The sequence below is a fragment of the Trichomycterus rosablanca genome, chromosome 2 (genome assembly GCF_030014385.1).
Source record: "Trichomycterus rosablanca isolate fTriRos1 chromosome 2, fTriRos1.hap1, whole genome shotgun sequence".
Classification (NCBI taxonomy): Eukaryota; Metazoa; Chordata; class Actinopteri; order Siluriformes; family Trichomycteridae; genus Trichomycterus; species Trichomycterus rosablanca.
Window position 1 is genome coordinate 22,643,168 of NC_085989.1, and position 20,107 is coordinate 22,663,274.

The 20,107-nt window shown below is 40.5% G+C and overlaps 1 protein-coding gene across 2 annotated transcripts in view; it reads left to right on the top strand.

The window, feature by feature from the left end:
* The window catches only part of sdk1a (sidekick cell adhesion molecule 1a), a 563,685-nt gene that overhangs the window by 501,015 nt on the left and 42,563 nt on the right, over positions 1 to 20,107 (top strand). For both annotated transcript variants that reach the window (XM_063012551.1, XM_063012559.1), the window contains exons 28-30: positions 2,813 to 2,911; positions 8,294 to 8,488; positions 15,624 to 15,825. In XM_063012551.1, coding sequence (XP_062868621.1) covers positions 2,813 to 2,911; positions 8,294 to 8,488; positions 15,624 to 15,825 — 496 coding nt within the window. The remainder of the gene's footprint in view (positions 1 to 2,812; positions 2,912 to 8,293; positions 8,489 to 15,623; positions 15,826 to 20,107) is intronic.

Genomic DNA, 20,107 nt, shown 5'->3' on the forward strand with positions numbered 1-20,107 from the left:
AGCAGTCTGTGGTCACTGTCGTCTGATTCTGCTCTTAATTCTGCACCTTACATTTTTCATAGGAGACAAATCTGGACTGCATACAGTCCAGTCAATTGCACACACTCTGTGTCTACGATGTCACCTTGAGGGCAGCATGTGTCTCTAAAATCCCAATATATGCCTCCACACCCATGGTACATTCACACATGTGCAAGTCAACCATACCATGACAGATGTTGGCTTTTGCATCTTTCACTGATAACAATCTAGATGGTCCTTTTCATGTTTGGCAAAGAGAACTCGACATCCGTTTTTTCCATGAACAAGCCAAACCGTTGATTAAGTTGATCACAGCTTTAGTTTCTACTGTCTTTGGACCATCTAAGATGAGTTCGGGCCCAGAGAAGTCTGAGGCATTTCTGCATAGAATTGATGTACGGCTTACTCTTTGTATAATAGAGTTTCATGTTGCATTTGTTGATGCAGTGGTGGACTGTGTTCACTCCAATATTTAGCAGTGGACTGAGATCTCTCCAGATTCCCTAAATCTTTTCAAAATAGTATGAACAGTAATTTAAAAAGTACATTTTGAAATGATTGGCAATTCTCTCCTGAGGTTTGGCACAAAATGCTGAGCCATGATGCATCATTGCTTGTGAAGATCCTTTGGTGGATCCCCCTTTTCTACACTCAATATAGATATATCAATATAGATAGACAGACAGACAGATACTTTATTAATCCCGAAGGAAATTAAGGATATTGAATATTAATAATATTGAATATTCTGTCATTTTTTCACTTGTATTTGGCCCCTGTCTCAACTTTGTGGAGTGTATTGAAGGTATCCAATTTGTAAATGTGTTAATTGATCATCAAAACATTGTAAATCTAGGCGCCCAGGAAGCGCAGCAGGATATTCCGCTTGCACACTAGCACCAAGTTTCTGAACTCCTCGGTTATGTGTGGGTAGGTGTCAAAACCAGGACTCTGACTGGCAGAAGAGACGCCTGTGCAGAGTGCAGGGACGAGAAGAGGGGGGCTGTGCACGTGTCGGAGGAGACGTGTACAGCGGCGTGCTCTCCTCTGATGCAATCTGGTATCTCTGGTAGCAGCGGAAGACAAAATTTAGTGTGCTAAATCGGGAGGAAAATGGGGGGGGGGTAAATCTATTTTACTCTTATTTAAATCACAGATTCTTCTTTTAAAATGATGGATTAGTGACTGCACATAATTATTGTATAGATATTATAATGTTGGAACACAGCCTTTAAGTTTGTCACCACCAGTAGAGCCACTGCAGCCATGCTCTCTGTAAAACCTTTAGCTAATGCAAAAAATGTATTCCAAAAATTGTCATGCCTAACATGAACATGCTCCCTGGAAATACACATGTTTTCCCCCTCATATCTCCTCACCAGTTTGTGCTCTTTCTTTTTTTTTTTTGCATAGCAGCTTGTTACTGCTTTTGAAAAGGCAGCTACAGCTAACGTGGCAAGCTGCTCCTACTCTTTTATAGCAGTTTTAGAAACAGCTTTTGCTTTTATTTTTGAGAAACAGTGTGATTTTAGGGTACTCTATTGGTAATTACAAGCTTTTCATCCATCACATAAGTGGCGCAGATTCTAGGTTCTTGAAAGTAATTTAGTGTGCACTAGGCTCAATCTTGTGTCCTCCCAACTAGTCCACATCTAGTGGTAGTTCATAGCTATTAGGATGTCTTGCTATTATTACTTTTCAGCCATGTCTTCTATCTTCTGAATCTTAAGCAGACTTTAAAAATGAAGACATCTGTTCTCTGTCTGTTTCTCTTTCAATTTGGTTTTTCATAGCTATACAGAAACTTCACTGATCCTGGCTTCCTCAGGCGAGCATACTGTAACTCTATCTGCATGCAATATGCACAGAGATAATAAGCTCGCAAAAAGACAAAGCACAGACTCATTTATCTTTTCATTGAAGACGAAAGGTGGATTTATTGCAGTACAGCTGTCATGGCTGCTTTTTGGTGTTGTTTTGCAGCTTTGTAGATATTGTAGTCCATACATATTACATATTATTTATTTTTTTATACCTTGTTTGAAAAGGATTAGTGGGACTGGCCAAGCATAGAATTGAATCATGGATTTACTGCCTATTGTAGTTCAGTCTGTGGTGATTGCAGAAGTCAGAAGAAATGGTCATTTACACTGATGAGCATAACATTATGACCACTGACCGGTGAAGTGAATAACACTGATTATCTCTTCATCACGGCACCTGTTAGTAGGTGGGATATATTAAGCAGCAAGTGAACATTTTATCCTCAAAGTTGATGTGTTAGAAGCAGGAAAAATTGACAAGTGTAAGGATTTGAGTGAGTTTGTCAAGGACCAAATTGTGATGGCTAGACAACTGGGTCTTGTGGGGTGTTCCCGGTCTGCAGTGGTCAGTATCTATCAAAAGTGGTCCAAGGAAGGAACAGGGGTAAACCGGCGACAGGGTCATGGGCGGCCAAGGCTCATTGATGCACGTAGGGAGCGAAGGCTGGCCCATGTGATCTGATCCGACAGACAAGCTACTGTAGCTCAGATTGCTGAAGAAAGTTCTGATAGAAAGGTGTCAGAATACACAGTGCATCTCAGTTTGTTGCTTATGGGGCAGCAAAAGGGGGACCAACACAATATTAGGAAGGTGGTCATAATGTTATGCCTGATTGGTGTAGTTTGTTCTATTGTTCAGAACATTGTTTTACCCACTGATTAAAGTTTAGCAGTGATTCCACGCTTATTAGTATAATTGTTAGTGATGTGGTCCTGAAACATAATCTTGTCTCTGTATGTTCCTTCAGTTCCAGGACCGCCTATTAGACTGGTGTTCCCAGAGGTGCGTCTAACAGAGGTCAGAGTGGTCTGGCAGCCCCCGCTGGACCCCAATGGCATTATCATGGGTAAGAAATTTAAATATTCTGTAGAAACATTGTACCTCACATTTACATCACAATAAAAGTGCGGCATTACAAACCTAGGGAATACAGTAAATACTTTGACTTGAGTCAGATAAATAGTAAATCATTTGTCTAGACAGAAAAAAACATAATACACAGCATTTTCCGCGTCCTACCATATGACATGATTAATTCTAGCAGTTTGCATTGTTATAGACTAGGTCCATTTAGAAGCCGCCAGCTTTTCTTTGACGTGAAAAAAAAAACAAGGTAAAATGAATACAAGAAGTAACTAAATCAAACTCTGGTCCCTGAAGCTGTGTAGTACCAACAGTGCCTGCAGTGACACACAAATTATTTAAATAAAAATATTAAAAGAAGGTCTCTGGAAAATTGTAGGGTTATTTACAAGCATCTGTAGTCTAAAACCTAAAATCTAAAAAAAGTTATTGCAGTTTTCTGGCATTTCTGAGTACTATTAAAGAAAATACTTACACGAGGGTTCTTCAAAAAGTTTCCACACTTTTTAAACTCTATTTATTAAGGATTTCAAAAACAAATTACATCACTTTTCTACATAGTCACTTTCTGATGCATTTTTTCCAGCATTGTATTTATTTATTAATTTATTAATGCCATCAGCAAAAAATGTTTTGGTTAAGTGCGTAGCCACTGATGCACCGCTGCCTTCACATCATCCTCACATGAAAATCTTCTTCCCCTTAAAGCTTTTTTGAGCATCTAAAAAGGTGGAAATCAGATGGCGCTAAATTCAGACTATAAGCTCTCTCTGTCTCTCAGACATGACCAATTACTACTCCTCCCACCCTCACCGTGTCCAACCAAAATATACATTTACATTTAAAAGTAAATATAAAAGTGCAGAAACTTTTTGAAGATCCCTTGTACTTACTGAAGTCCCACTCATTTATACATTTGACCTGTAAGACTAAATAGCTTATTAGAAGTTAACTATGTGGCCTGGTTTTTGGAGTGACTAGTAAACATGAAAGAGAGTTCAAATAATGTACTCTTAGGCTGCTCAAGTGGCACAGCGGTAAAACACAATTAAATTAAAGACAAATTATGACAAAGTTTTCTTCTATTATTTCTCTTAAATAAAATAAAATACTGTATTTGTGCTCATCTTTTATTTATCTAAATAATGAATGCCCTTTTATTTGAGGTAGGTACAAACTATGCCAAATAATGCTTATTATATAAAAAAAACTGAAATAAAAATTTTAATCCAATATTATATAAATAAATGAATAATACAAATAAAGAAAGTATTCTCACATAAATAAATTTGGATGGAAATCCCCTACCTGGCAACTTTGTGAAGTGCCGTCAACCAGGCGAGGTGAATCGCGCCAGTGCCCTCTGCTGTTTAAAGTGAATATCGATTCATCTTAAATGAATAACCGATTCGAATTGTGGCACATGTGCACAGATTTTTTACTGTCTTGTGGTGCATCGTTACATCCCTACTTATCACTGTACATAAATAAATTCAGTGTTAAAAATACCAGGTTAGGGCCGCTCAGGTGGCGCAGCAGTAAAAACACACGCTGGAACCAGAGCTGGGATCTCGAATACATCGTATCGTATCGAATCTCAGCTCTGCCTGCCGGCTGAGGCTGAGCGTCCACATGAACAACAATTGGCCCGTTGTTCTTATGGGCAGGACAAAGCCGGATGGGGTCTCTCTCTTATGACTGGTGCAATTTTGACCTCTGCTGGCTGGTTGATGGCACCTGCACAGAGATGAGAAAAGAATGCTGTTAGGGTGTGTCCCTCCGTTCACGTAGCTAAGCTGCACTGCACTTGTCAATGTGTTGGTGATAAGATGCATACGGCATGCTGCCCACGTGTCGGAGGAGGCGTGGGTTAGCTTTGTTCTCCTCAATCACAGCAGTGATCGGCATTGGTGGAGAGGAAGCATGATGCAATGAGGCAATTGGACGCGCTAAAAAGAGAAAAATAGGGGAGAAAATATATTTTTAAAAATAGCAGGTTAGGGGACTCTATAGTAAAAGTAACCAAGTAAATAAAATGTGCCACTTCATTCAAGAAGTAGTCGATATTTGTTCAGCCATCTGCTTTGGAGTTCTATTGTTAAGGATTGTGCACTTTGTATCTGATTTGACGTAAATGACAGCAGAACCATAATGTTGCACACAGCGCCTGCAGTTAAAGCAACATCTGTATGGAGAGCCTGGGAGGGAAAACGGGGATTTAATAGGATTATGCTGATTAACACATCATAGTGAATGAAGCTTGGAATAGCAAGCTGCCAAATCACACTGCTGTCTCGAATCACACTGTAAAAAGAATACAGCAAACCTGAGAAAAAGCTCTTTGCAAGCGGATTTTGTGCAATTTCATTTCTGTATGGAAGGTTGTTTTTTATTATTTAATCTACTTTATTCATGGAGGAGAAGGCAGGTTAAAATCATTAGATGAGATAACAGGATTTTGTGGGTATGTGCATGCACAGTGCAAAAATCAGAGTGTATATGAGCTATGCGTATTGGTTTCCCATTTTTCTTTAAAAAAGGGCTTGCTTTTGGAGTTTGGTTGGATTTATTCATAGCAAGCTGTGTACGTCAAAACGTGCTTTAAAAAATCCACAGCTAAGCAGCAAAGCTGGTTGGTAGAACAGGAGGTTGAATTTTGAATGTGCAGCTCAGCTTATCTAACAGCCAACATGGCAGAGCAAATTAAAAAAATGTAAAATTATTTACTTGTGAACCGTGGTTAATTATCTTTCCCATCATAGCTGATCTGCACATGGTCTCATTTTATTCAGCATGCTTGTACCTGCATGTTCTATTACCTCTGCCGCAGTACTTATTTTGGACAAGACCACAGGTGAGAACGTTGGCGTGTATTAAACTTCTCTGGTGTTGATGACGTTTTGACTTGACCCCAGGGATCAGAAAAGTAATAGAGTAGTGCAGCGCTGCTGTGACCTTTGTTTAAGGAAAAATAGTTTGGGAAGCAGCCACTGTAGACCTACAAATCATTGGCCAGTAAGTGAGAAAAATAGTGCTAGGGCTCCTCTAAGAGACTGCGGCAAGTGGAGTGTAGTGACCCGGACAATCAGTCAGACCTCAGATTCTGGCAATACTGTCCTCATGCCAAGAAGGGAATATGCAAAGTATCAGAGTGAGACAGAGCGTCTCCAGCTGTTTTTTAGCACTTTCCCCCCATATCACTTTGTTGAGGAAACAGAGCTTAACACAAGGATTGTCAGTGTGTGTATGTGCATTTGGGTGGTATGACTGAACATGTGACTTTAGTAATGCTTGTGCTGGTAGGGTTCTGGCACTACAAGATTATTTAAGAATGTTTATGCTGGTAGGGTTCTGGCACTACAAGATTATTTAAGAATGCTTATGCTGGTAGGGTTTTGGCACTACAAGATTATTTAAGAATGCTTATGCTGATAGGGTCTTTGCACTACAAGATTATTTAAGAATGCTTATGCTGGTGGGGTCTTTGCACTACAAGATTATTTAAGAATGCTTATGCTGGTAGGGTTCTGGCACTACAAGATTATTTAAGAATGCTTATGCTGGTGGGGTCTTGGCACTACAAGATTTTTTAAGAATGCTTATGCTGATCGGGTCTTTGCACTACAAGATTATTTAAGAATGCTTATGCTGGTAGGGTCTTGGCACTACAAGTCTTTTTAAGAATGCTTATGCTGTTTGGGTTTTGGCACTACAAGATCGTTTAAGAATGCTTATGCTGGTAGGGTGTTGGTGCTGCAAGTTATTTAAATGTTTATTTTATATATATATTTTTAGAAATGCTTATGCTGGTAGGGTTTTGGTTATAGAAGTTTTTTTATTTGTTTATTTTATTATTATTATTTTTAGAAATGCTTATGCTTAGCTGGCTAGACTGGGTGGCTACATGAACAACGATTGGCTGTTGTTCACATGGTGGGTAAGTGGGCCAGGGTTCCTCATAACTGGTGCAATTACGACCTCTGCTGGCTGATTGATGGAGTTGGGAAATTATGCGTTGATCAGGGTGTGGCTTTCCGTGCACAAGGCTAATCCGCATATGAACTCGTCTTGTGCAGGTGAAAAGATGCAGTCGGTACTGCACACGTGTGTGTCAGTTCGCTCTCCTCAATCGGGGTGGGGGTTAGCACCAGTAGAGAGGAAGCATAACGCAATGGGGTAAAAATTGGACGGGGGAGAAAAAACAACAACTTATAGTAGTTATATAGGCTTTAAATTTTGATTAAAGCTTTATTATTATTTTAGTATTGTCATTAAGGTGTTTTAAAAAATCCCAATAACACCATGTAAATAATATCTGGTCCTACAGAGGTCAGTTTCCATTGATAAATGGTGTACAGAGCAACAGATGTGCTGCTGTCACTTTAATGATTTGTATGGTAGATTTAGCTTAAAAAATAATCAATAAATGTGTGTACCAGATAGGTGTATCTAATAAAGTGCATGGTGAGTATATAGTGTTACCATAATATATGATTACATATAGTGTGAAAGAGTCTTGTTCGTGTATAGTGCATAGCAAAGTGGTTTATGTTATTTTATTAACATCTTATGCCTAGAGTGGACATTAGGATAAAGTAGCAGGCTGAGTACTGCATGTTCCACAGTGTAGGATGGCCTGTCTTATTACTGTGCAGCCATAGGGCCAACACAGAGCAAATACACAGCATGATAGATGGAATAATGTTTCATCTCTGACTGAGCAAGTCTCGGCCCACGCGTTTCAATTTTCAGTGTTTTGCAGTAATGTTAGCATTTGTTTGCCATGCTTGTCGCTCCTCCTGATGTTACGCAGATGAAAGATTAAAGAATAATGCAGCATGCCACGTCTACCTTCTGCACCGCGCGGCTGGAAGCCTACACTGCTCAAACTCCACGTTTAGCAATCATAACTGCCGAAACAATGATATTTCCAATAAGTTTTTATAGATCCCTTTAGAGTACAGTATGAACGAAATAAGACGCTCCAGCTTCACAGGTACCTTGCAGTTGTTAGGAACTCATTCCAGAGTAGGAAAGGCTGTCGAAAGGGAATGGCTGTTTGTTTGAAGTCTGCAGTAGCAAAGCAGATTTCCCAATACAGTGAAAACCAGTTGAAAGTCATTCATCATCCAAAATTTTTTTTTGGCATTGTGGGTGTTTCTGAAGCAGGTTTCACCTTGAAAGGCTTTGATGAGGAAATTGTTTTTCTTTTCTCTGCTTTTGTTCTCTGAGTTCTGAGTTTATGACAGTTCTTTTGAGCATCTGTTTAATTGGGTTCTTAGATATTTCGTGTGGGCTGCTGCAGCTTTTATTCTAAATGTGTCAGACAGAGCATCCGTTTTCTCACCCACCTGCTGCTTTTCAGGCTATCAGATCGCTTACCGGCTGGATTCTGGAGATCCGAAGCAGTTTACAACGGTGGAGGTGGGCCCTGACATCTTGCAGTTCACAGCCTCTGGCCTTCACCCCGAGTCAGCTTACATCTTCCGTATCTCTGCCAGGACCCAGCAAGGCTGGGGCACCGCCGCACAAGCTGTGGTCATCACAACAGAGATCAGAGGTGATTTGCTTGTTCTTTTTCTCTTTGTTTCACTTTGTCTCTTGTTTATTTTTGCTAGCGGTCATGAATCTTTAGACAGCGCATTTTATTTTCTACAGATTTAAGGTATACACTTCTAATAAAACTAAATATATGATGTTTTTTGTTTGTTTTAGTACAACAGAAGATCTGAATTTGGCTCCATATAGAATATATGGTCCATGAATGTAGAATACGGAAATAAATTCTGTTTATATAGAATCCTACTTATCTTGAAGCAGAAATGTTCACAAGTCACAAAATACGAGTCCAAGTCGAGTCACAAGGTATTAGGCTAGAGTCCGAGTCAAGTCACTAGTCTTTAGGCTAGAGTTCGAGTCAAGTCACGAGTCAATATAATATACACAAAACGTATATTGGAAATAAACAAATAATATGCGAGTTGAGATAAAAAATAACAACAGATTAGCAACTTTATTTCACCGTTTTACTTAGTGCCTTTACTTTCCTGGGTACCAGTTAAAAGCTTAAACTGACGTTTTGTTTTCATTGCAAATTACGGCACAGCGGCCAAAATCCAAAACACAGTAAAATATTCATAATACTGCTTACCTTAGCTTATGTTGTTCCAGATGCTATACAATTTATAACCGTGTGTCCCATTAGGAATATAATCCGTTATTTTGTAAATGTGCTTATAATTAAAAACCTCCAAACTTTTCCTGGTTGTGAAGTAAAAACACTAACTCGTTAGAAAGCCAATCGAGCATTTCATTGACACATTATCTGTGTGACGCTGCAAACTAAATACATGCAAATAACAGCATTTCTTTCTAAAAATTAAAATCAGTAGGTCTGATTGGTTTAAAAAGCATTTTTTTAATCATTAGTGGCAATTCTGTAGGAGCGTTCCATTCACATTATCTGTTACTGTGAAGTGCACTATGTAGGGTATTCCACCATTTTAAGTGAGATTCATATTCAAAGGAGGGAGTAGGGAGTGACGCTTCATCACTACACCAAAAGCTGGCTGGAACATGTAGCCATTGTGTGCGTTGCAGGTTAAGACGGCCAGAGCGTTATTAGAGAGCAGAAAATGACACGATCAGAATGATGTCAGATCATTATATATATATGTACAGTGTATCACGAAAGTGAGTACACCCCTCACATTTCTGCAAATATTTCATTATATCTTTTCATGGGACAACACTATAGACATGAAACTTGGATATAACTAAGAGTAGTCAGTGTACAACTTGTATAGCAGTGTAGATTTACTGTCTTCTGAAAATAACTCAACACACAGCCATTAATGTCTAAATGGCTGGCAACATAAGTGAGTACACCCCACAGTGAACATGTCCAAATTGTGCCCAAAGTGTCAATATTTTATGTGACCACCATTATTATCCAGCACTGCCTTAACCCTCCTGGGCATGGAATTCACCAGAGCTGCACAGGTTGCTACTGGAATCCTCTTCCACTCCTCCATGATGACATCACGGAGCTGGTGGATGTTAGACACCTTGAACTCCTCCACCTTCCACTTGAGGATGCGCCACAGGTGCTCAATTGGGTTTAGTCCATCACCTTTACCTTCAGCTTCCTTAGCAAGGCAGTTGTCATCTTGGAGGTTGTGTTTGGGGTCGTTATCCTTTTGGAAAACTGCCATGAGGCCCAGTTTTCGAAGGGAGGGGATCATGCTCTGTTTCAGAATGTCACAGTACATGTTGGAATTCATGTTTCCCTCAATGAACTGCAGCTCCCCAGTGCCTGCAGCACTCATGCAGCCCAAGACCATGATGCTACCACCACCATGCTTGACTGTAGGCAAGATACAGTTGTCTTGGTACTTCTCACCAGGGCGCCGCCACACATGCTGGACACCATCTGAGCCAAACAAGTTTATCTTGGTCTCGTCAGACCACAGGGCATTCCAGTAATCCATGTTCTTGGACTGCTTGTCTTCAGTAAACTGATTGCTGGCTTTCTTGTGCGTCAGCTTCCTTCTGGGATGACGACCATGCAGACCGAGTTGATGCAGTGTGCGGCGTATGGTCTGAGCACTGACAGGCTGACCTCCCACGTCTTCAACCTCTGCAGCAATGCTGGCAGCACTCATGTGTCTATTTTTTAAAGCCAACCTCTGGATATGACGCCGAACACGTGGACTCAACTTCTTCGTTCGACCCTGGAGAAGCCTGTTCCGAGTGGAACCTGTCCTGGAAAACCGCTGTATGACCTTGGCCACCATGCTGTAGCTCAGTTTTAGGGTGTTAGCAATCTTCTTATAGCCTAGGCCATCTTTGTGGAGAGCAACAATTCTATTTCTCACATCCTCAGAGAGTTCTTTGCCATGAGGTGCCATGTTGAATATCCAGTGGCCAGTATGAGAGAATTGTACCCAAAACACCAAATTTAACAGCCCTGCTCCCCATTTACACCTGGGACCTTGACACATGACACCAGGGAGGGACAACGACACATTTGGGCACAATTTGGACATGTTCACTGTAGGGTGTACTCACTTATGTTGCCAGCTATTTAGACATTAATGGCTGTGTGTTGAGTTATTTTAAGAAGACAGTAAATCTACACTGCTATACAAGCTGTACACTGAATACTCTAAGTTATATCCAAGTTTCATGTCTATAGTGTTGTCCCATGAAAAGATATAATGAAATATTTGCAGAAATGTGAGGGGTGTACTCACTTTTGTGATACACTGTATATATATATGTATATACAGTGTATCACAAAAGTGAGTACACCCCTCACATTTCTGCAAATATTTCATTATATCTTTTCATGGGACAACACTATAGAAATGAAACTTGGATATAACTTAGAGTAGTCAGTGTACAGCTTGTATAGCAGTGTAGATTTACTGTCTTCTGAAAATAACTCAACACACAGCCATTAATGTCTAAATGGCTGGCAACATAAGTGAGTACACCCCACAGTGAACATGTCCAAATTGTGTCAATATTTTGTGTGACCACCATTATTATCCAGCACTGCCTTAACCCTCCTGGGCATGGAATTCACCAGAGCTGCACAGGTTGCTACTGGAATCCTCTTCCACTCCTCCATGATGACATCACGGAGCTGGTGGATGTTAGACACCTTGAACTCCTTCACCTTCCACTTGAGGATGCGCCACAGGTGCTCAATTGGGTTAAGTCCATCACCTTTACCTTCAGCTTCCTCAGCAAGGCAGTTGTCATCTTGGAGGTTGTGTTTGGGGTCGTTATCCTGTTGGAAAACTGCCCTGAGGCCCAGTTTTCGAAGGGAGGGGATCATGCTCTGTTTCAGAATGTCACAGTACATGTTGGAATTCATGTTTCCCTCAATGAACCGCAGCTCCCCAGTGCCAGCAACACTCATGCAGCCCAAGACCAAGATACAGTTGTCTTGGTACTTCTCACCAGGGCGCCGCCACACATGCTGGACACCATCTGAGCCAAACAAGTTTATCTTGGTCTCGTCAAACCACAGGGCATTCCAGTAATCCATGTTCTTGGACTGCTTGTCTTCAGCAAACTGTTTGCGGGCTTTCTTGTGCGTCAGCTTCCTTCTGGGATGACGACCATGCAGACCGAGTTGATGCAGTGTGCGGCGTATGGTCTGAGCACTGACAGGCTGACCTCCCACGTCTTCAACCTCTGCAGCAATGCTGGCAGCACTCATGTGTCTATTTTTTAAAGCCAACCTCTGGATATGACGCCGAACACATGGACTCAACGTCTTTGGTCGACCCTGGCGAAGCCTGTTCCGAGTGGAACCTGTCCTGGAAAACCGCTGTATGACCTTGGCCACCATGCTGTAGCTCAGTTTCAGGGTGTTAGCAATCTTCTTATAGCCCAGGCCATCTTTGTGGAGAGCAACAATTCTATTTCTCACATCCTCAGAGAGTTCTTTGCCATGAGGTGCCATGTTGAATATCCAGTGGCCAGTATGAGAGAATTGTACCCAAAACACCAAATTTAACAGCCCTGCTCCCCATTTACACCTGGGACCTTGACACATGACACCAGGGAGGGACAACGACACATTTGGGCACAATTTGGACATGTTCACTGTGGGGTGTACTCACTTATGTTGGCAGCTATTTAGACATTATTGGCTGTGTGTTGAGTTATTTTCAGAAGACAGTAAATCTACACTGCTATACAAGCTGTACACTGACTACTCTAAGTTATATCCAAGTTTCATGTCTATAGTGTTGTCCCATGAAAAGATATAATAAAATATTTGCAGAAATGTGAGGGGTGTACTCACTTTTGTGATACACTGTATGTATATATATATATATATATATATATATATATATATATATATATATATACAGTATATATATATATATATATATATATATATATATACAGTATATATATATATACAGTGGGGCCAAAAAGTATTTAGTCAGCCACTGATTGTGCAGGTTCTCCTACTTAGAAAGATGAGAGAGGTCTGTAATTTTCATCATAGGTACACTTCAACTATGAGAGACAAAATGAGAAAAAAAAATCCAGGAAATCACATTGTAGGATTTTTAAAGAATTGATTTGTAAATTATGGTGGAAAATAAGTATTTGGTCAATAACAAAAGTTCAACTCAATACTTTGTAACATAACCTTTGTTGGCAATGACAGAGGTCAAACGTTTCCTGTAAGTCTTCACCAGGTTTGCACACACTGTAGCTGGTATTTTGGCCCATTCCTCCATGCAGATCTCCTCTAGAGCAGTGATGTTTTGGGGCTGTCGCTGGGCAACACGGACTCCACAAATTTTCTATGGGGTAATGACCTTGAAATGCTTTTTACGGAGCCACTCCTTCATTGCCCGAGCGGTGAGTTTGGGATCATTGTCATGCTGGAAGACCCAGCCACGTTCCATCTTCAATGCTCTCACTGATGGAAGGAGGTTTTGGCTTAAAATCTCACGATACATGGCCCCGTTCATTCTTCCCTTAACATGGATCAGTCGTCCTGTCCCCTTTGCAGAAAAACAGCCCCAAAGCATGATGTTTCCACCACCATGCTTCACAGTAGGTATGGTGTTCATGGGTTCTTCTTCTTCCTCCAAACACGACGAGTTGACTTTTTACCAAAAAGTTCCATTTTGGTGTCATCTGACCACATGATATTCTCCCAATCCTCTTCTGGATCATCCATATGCTCTCTGGCAAACTTCAGACGGGCCTGGACATGTACTTGCTTAAGCAGGGGGACACGCCTGGCACTGCAGGATTTGAGTCCCTCATGGAGTAGTGTGTTACTGATGGTAGCCTTTGTTACTTTGGTCCCAGCTCTCTGCAGGTCATTCATCAGGTCCCTCCGTGTAGTTCTGGGATTTTTGCTCACCGTTCTCATGATTATTTTGACCCCACGGGATGAGATCTTGACCCCAAGGGAGATTATCAATGGTCTTGTATATCTTCCATTTTCTTACAATTGCTCCCACAGTTGATTTATTCACACCAACCTGCTTGCCTATTGTAGATTTACTCTTCCCAGCCTGGTGCAGGTCTACAATTTTCTTCCTGGTGTCCTTCGACAGCTCTTTGGTCTTGGCCATGGTTGAGTTTGGAGTCTGACTGTTTGAGGCTGTGGACGGGTGTCTTTTATACAGATAACGAGTTCAAACAGTTGCCATTAATACAGGTAACGAGTGGAGGACAGAAGAGCTTCTTAAAGAAGAAGTTACAGGTCTGTGAGAGCCAGAAATCTTGCTTGTTTGTGGGTGACCAAATACTTATTTTCCACCATAATTTACAAATAAATTCTTTAAAAATCCTACAATGTGATTTCCTGGATTTTTTTTTCTCATTTTGTCTCTCATAGTTGAAGTGTACCTATGATGAAAATTACAGACCTCTCTCATCTTTCTAAGTAGGAGAAATTGCACAATCAGTGGCTGACTAAATACTTTTTGACCCCACTGTATATATATAAATTGTCGTTTTTTGCGAGTCACGAGTCGAGTCCGAGTCATTTGAAATGAGTCCGAGTCGAGTCTGAATTCGCTGTGTGCGACTGACGTGCGACTCGGACTCAAGTCACAGACTCGAGTCCCTATCTCTGCCTTGAAGAGCTGATGTCTTAAATATATCAGTTTGAATAGTGTTACAAAGCAATTTTTAAGGCTCCAGGACTCCACCATACCACAGTGACAGCCACTGAGAAGTCTGTGACTCCACAATACTAATAAAACTAGGAAGAAATTGTATTTAAAAGAAACTAGCCAGCTAAAAATCAGTGCTAGCCAAAATAAAATGTTGGGGGCAACATTACGAGATTTTTAATTATAAAATTAAAGCAAATCATTTTTCACCCACAGGAGAGACATATTTGATTAGTCACACTGATGCTGTGTTTGTTATCCAGCTCAGTCTGAAAAAAGGATCGTTGGCTAGCAAATCTTTAAAACGGGGTTAACAGTGAAGATACATCGGTGACAAAAGTAATGACAGCCGTTATAGGACATGAGTGGGACATTTATAGGACATTTATTTATTTTTTTGTTATCAATAAAAACTAATAACACACATAAGGCAGCATTTTTCACCGCTTCTGAAAGGGTCGCAATGCTCACATCACCCATAATCTTAAACAAAGTCAATTTGTTTTTTTGCCAAATAGGAAGACATTTAAAACCAAGTTAATCTTTCAGAGATCTGGCAGTTAGGCTTTTTTAATCAGATTAATGGCTGAGTGTAATCCGGATGGAGAAAATGTTAGTTCTGCTACAGTGTATTGGTTGCTCGTTTCATTTCTGAGAAAGCTTTTTAAGGAAATGTGGGCCTTCGCTTGAAGTAATTTTATGCTTTGATCATTCGAAAAGCAATTGATTTAGACCTGTTTAAAAAAAAAATCAGGAGAGGACAAAGTGATAAGCAATGCAGGAGCTGCCTGGTGCCTTTTCTTTCTCATGATCTGCATCTTTAATTCTGATCAATATTGCCCACCTTTAAATAAACAATTATGCCTGTGTGCATTGATTTAGAGCATTAAAATTGATGGGGCTGTAGGATTGTTGTGCTCTACATGCTGGCCACTGACTGATGCAGTGTGATTAAGGCTAGTCAGCGAGACCGGCCTGACCCCTTGTACTTCTACTCATCTCTTACTCTATCTCTCTCTCTTTTAGAACGGCCTCAGCCCCCTCTCGGGCTCAGTGTGCCTCAGGACCAGGTGCAGTCACGCCAGCTGAGGCTAGACTGGGTCCCAGGGGGAGACGGATCATCACCAGTGCGATACTTCACTTTGCAGCTACGCCAACTTCCCGATGGACAATGGATTACCCACTCCTCCTCTATTAGCCACAACAGCACCTCCTGTGTGGTGGACCGGTGAGATTTTCTCTCTGTATGTCCCCGCCTACAAACACATAACTTAGTTTGTATCCAGAGACCCAGCTAAGTCTTTTTTTTTTAAACTCTAAACTTCATAAATATTTCTTCCATGTTTCCGTCTCGGCCTTGCTTGGCATTCTTGACAGAATGCAGAAAGAATTACAACTGAAGTGTTTTTAAAAGGTTAGCAGGCTTTTTCTTACTCCTTTGGAACAATTTATGGTGTATAGCCTTGTTTGGAGAGCAGCACCAGTCTGGATTGCTAGACCGCCGGCGCACCAGCCTTGCATTTGAATTACACTTGAGCCGCTACTGTGATTATATGGCCAGTCAAGTGGCTTTTTATATGCATTCAGAGGCCCATCTCATTTTGATTATGATGACTTCCCTCCCTCTGTTTAGGACTTTCAGACCCCATCATCTTTTTATTGCCTTCTAAAAAGTTGAATAGATTATTTAGGCCTGATTTGTAGCTGGGCTCTTTGCCGTCCTGGAAGAGTTACACGCTGAGAATATGTGAGCAACATTTTTCATCCAGCTGTGCAGATACCTCATATATTAATTCTTTTTGTGCCTGTACCACACTGATGTCCACTGTCTTGTGCATGAAAAAGTGGGTGTAAATTAAGTGATGCCTAGAAAAAGTTGGAAGAATAGTGTTTACCCAATAGTCTAAGACAGCATGTGTGTGGGTTGCATTTCTGTCTTTTGCTATTAATATATGAACACTAGCTAACTTATAATCTGGTTGAGAAATATCTAGTTGGTGGGTATTGGCATCACTGTGCAGGTGTTAAAAAAATTTAAGCAGCTTACATTGCACCGCTTGTCAAGCAAGCACTAACCACTGTCACCGACCATGGGAGCACTGTCTTCCCATAATGCAGTGCGCCCACGGTCAAAGCGAATAAGGGTTAAAACAGGATTAATGGTTGCACTGTTTTAGGAGCGTTTGTATTAATAGTTGTGTTCAAAATGATGTAGCGAATAGCGTATTTTGTGTTCATGTTGTGTCGAGTCTGTGCAGTCACCATTTTTGTTTGTGTATTGTGTATAATGACTTGTGTGCCATATATACAATTACTGACTGTAATCCATCTGTTTCTCTACATACCTTTTTAACCTGCTTTCACCCTGTTCTTCAATAGTCAGGACCCCCACAGTACCACCACAGAGTAGGCATTATTTAGGTGGTGGATCATTCTCAGCACTGCAGTGACACCGACATGGTGGTGGTGTGTTAGTGTGTGTTGTGCTGGTATGAGTGGATAAGACACAGCAGCGCTGCTGGAGTTTTTAAATACCGCGTCCACTCACTGTCCACTCTATTAGACACTCCTACCTAGTTGATTCACCTTGTAGATGTAAAGTCAGAGATGATTACTCATATATTGCTGCTGTTTAAGTTGGTCATCCACTAGACCTTAATCAGTGGTCACAGGACGCTGCCCACGGGGTGCTGTTGGCTGGATATTTTTGGTTGGTGGACTATACTCAATCCAGCAGTGACAGTGAGGTGTTTAAAAACTCCATCATCGCTGCTGTGTCTTATCTAATCATACCAGCACAACACACACTAACACACCACCACCATGTCAGTGTCACTGCAGTGCTGAGAATGATCCACCACCTAAATAATAGCTGCTCTGTAGTGGTCCTGGGAGAGTCCTGACCGTTGAAGAACAGCATAAAAGGGGGCTAGCAAAGTATGCAGAGAAACCGATGGACTGCAGTCAGTAATTGTAGAACTACAAAGTGCTTCTATATGGTGAGTGGAGCTGATAAAATGGACAGTGAGTGTAGAAACAAGGAGGTGGTTTTAATGTTATGGCTGATCAGTGTATATCGATCAGTTTCTTTTGAATGTTTTTCTAATGACAAGTGGATATAAGTAACTAGTAAAAAGACAGTAGCAGTAAATGTAATCAGGTAATTTTGTGGGTTTGGACTACATAAAGGGCATTAGGTTGTCAGCCAGATGTAGGTGCATGGGTGTCCAGCAGCCGAAGGCTTTGCCACAGTGTTGGATCATTTATCTATTGACAGGGTGCCAAGGCATGTGGGTCTGTGAGAGTCTCATTCATCAGAGTTAATTTTGCATAATGGCATTATTCATCTTGTAGTGACAATGCAGGGAAGCTAGAGGAGATCATTTAATGGAATTTAAAGTAACAGCTAAGATTTTTTTTTTGTTCATATTTGACTTCATATTTTCTTTACAGGGTACTAGCTTGTCTGTAGAAGCCTAAAATTGTAGTCTATACAGTAGAAAGCTTACTTTTTAAATTGCTACTATAAAAACAGCTGTAAACTTAAAAGCTGAAACAACCTGAATGTATGACTGACTGTATTTTATGAGCCAAAATATATCAAATAGCTACATTATTGAGACATTGTTGACATTATTGGCACTCATTATTTCGTTGTTAATACAAACGACAATATCTCCAGAAACAAATAAATGTACCATTTTAAATATTTTATAAGCATGTCCAAATGTATTTGACAGCATACCCACAGTCATTTTAAAAAAGTAATAATAATTAAAAAAAATAGTATATGACATGGACAGGATTAAAGGCACCCTTCCCTAATACTTGGTTGCATAACCTTTGGCTAGAAGTACAGCCTCCAAACTTGTAGCCATCTGTGAGCCTCTTGAACCTGTCTACTAAAGCAGCCCCACAATATTATGGATCCTCCACTATGTTATACTGCAATCAGGGTGAAGTTTTCTTTATAGGCTTTATTTCGTTGTCTCGAAACATAATGCTGGTATGCATTGCCCCTAGTTTGATTTTTCTCTTGTGGTGGATTGTGGTTTGTCTATGGCAAATTTCAGTTGCTCTTTTTTATGCCTTTTTTAAGCAGTGGGGTCCTCCTTGGTCTTCACCCACAGATCCCTGTTTTGTTCAGTGTGCAGCATATGGTACGGGTTAAAACCATTACTGTAGATGTATCCAGCTCAGCCTGAAGCCCTTTGGATGTTGTATGTGGTTCCTTGCCACATTTTGAACCTTTTCCTCTTTCCACTATGTCCTGGAGGGTTCTTTACTGTTCTATAAGTACCAAACTTCTGATAACATTTTGAACTGTTGAAACCAGGATGTCAAGATCTTTGGAGACTTGTACCTTTCATACTGAATGTGCTTGACTATAATGGAATTTCTGGTCTGCTCAGACAGCAGTCTTGTTTTTGCCATTGTGAACAAGGTACAAGGACTAAAGCTGGTCTTTTAGGAATTAAAGCAACCATTAAAAGGCTAATTAAAGTGATTTCAATTAATCATGTCTGATTTTGGTCTTTGTTCAGGAGTGCTAATAATGTTGACCACAGCTGTATACACTGATCAGCCATAACATTAAAACCACTTTCTTGTTTCTACACTCACTGTCCATTTTATCGACTCCACTTACCATATAGAAGCACTTTGTAGTTCTACAATTACTGACTGTAGTCCATCTGTTTCTCTACATACTTTTTAAATTTTCTTTCATGCTGTTCTTCAATGGTCAGGACCCCCACAGGACCACCACAGAGCAGGTATTATTTGGGTGGTGGATCATTCTCAGCACTGCAGTGACACTGACATGATGGTGGTGTGTTAGTGTGTGTTGTGCTGGTATGAGTGGATCAAACACAGCAGCGCTGCTGGAGTTTTTAAATATCGTGTCCACTCACTGTCCACTCTATTAGACACTCCTACCTAGTTGCTCTACCTTGTAGATGTAAAGTCACCACCACCATGTCAGTGTCACTGCAGTGCTGAGAATGGTGTATATAAGCAAACATACTTCCAGTTGTGCATGACAGATTTCACATGTCATTTTGCATCAAAAGCTGGTAGAACACAGTTAGTAACTTTACACACGCACAAGCTGCATTTTAACCATTGAAACAAGGGAAGATGTAACATCTGTAAACAAGCAAAGATGGTAGAAGCTTTGCCCTCATACGTGTTGGTGTTTATAACCTTCACATTAACATAAGAATACATGTTAGGTATTTACAGGATTTGTCCTCGCACTGCATTAGCCATGAGTTTCCATTTACATACTTGTTGTGAGAATGTTTCTTGCCTAATAGTTATTTTTAATTTGTTATTGTCTGTTTGCTTATCAGGTTTAGCATTATATGCCTCTTTATTTAAACAGATTGAAGCTAGGTCTTGCGTAGTTGAAAATAACTGCTTAGTAGTACTGAAAATATAAACAGGCATAATTACTACTGGCATTTGTTTATATAGTTTAATGTTATACTTACATTTGTTCAAACAAG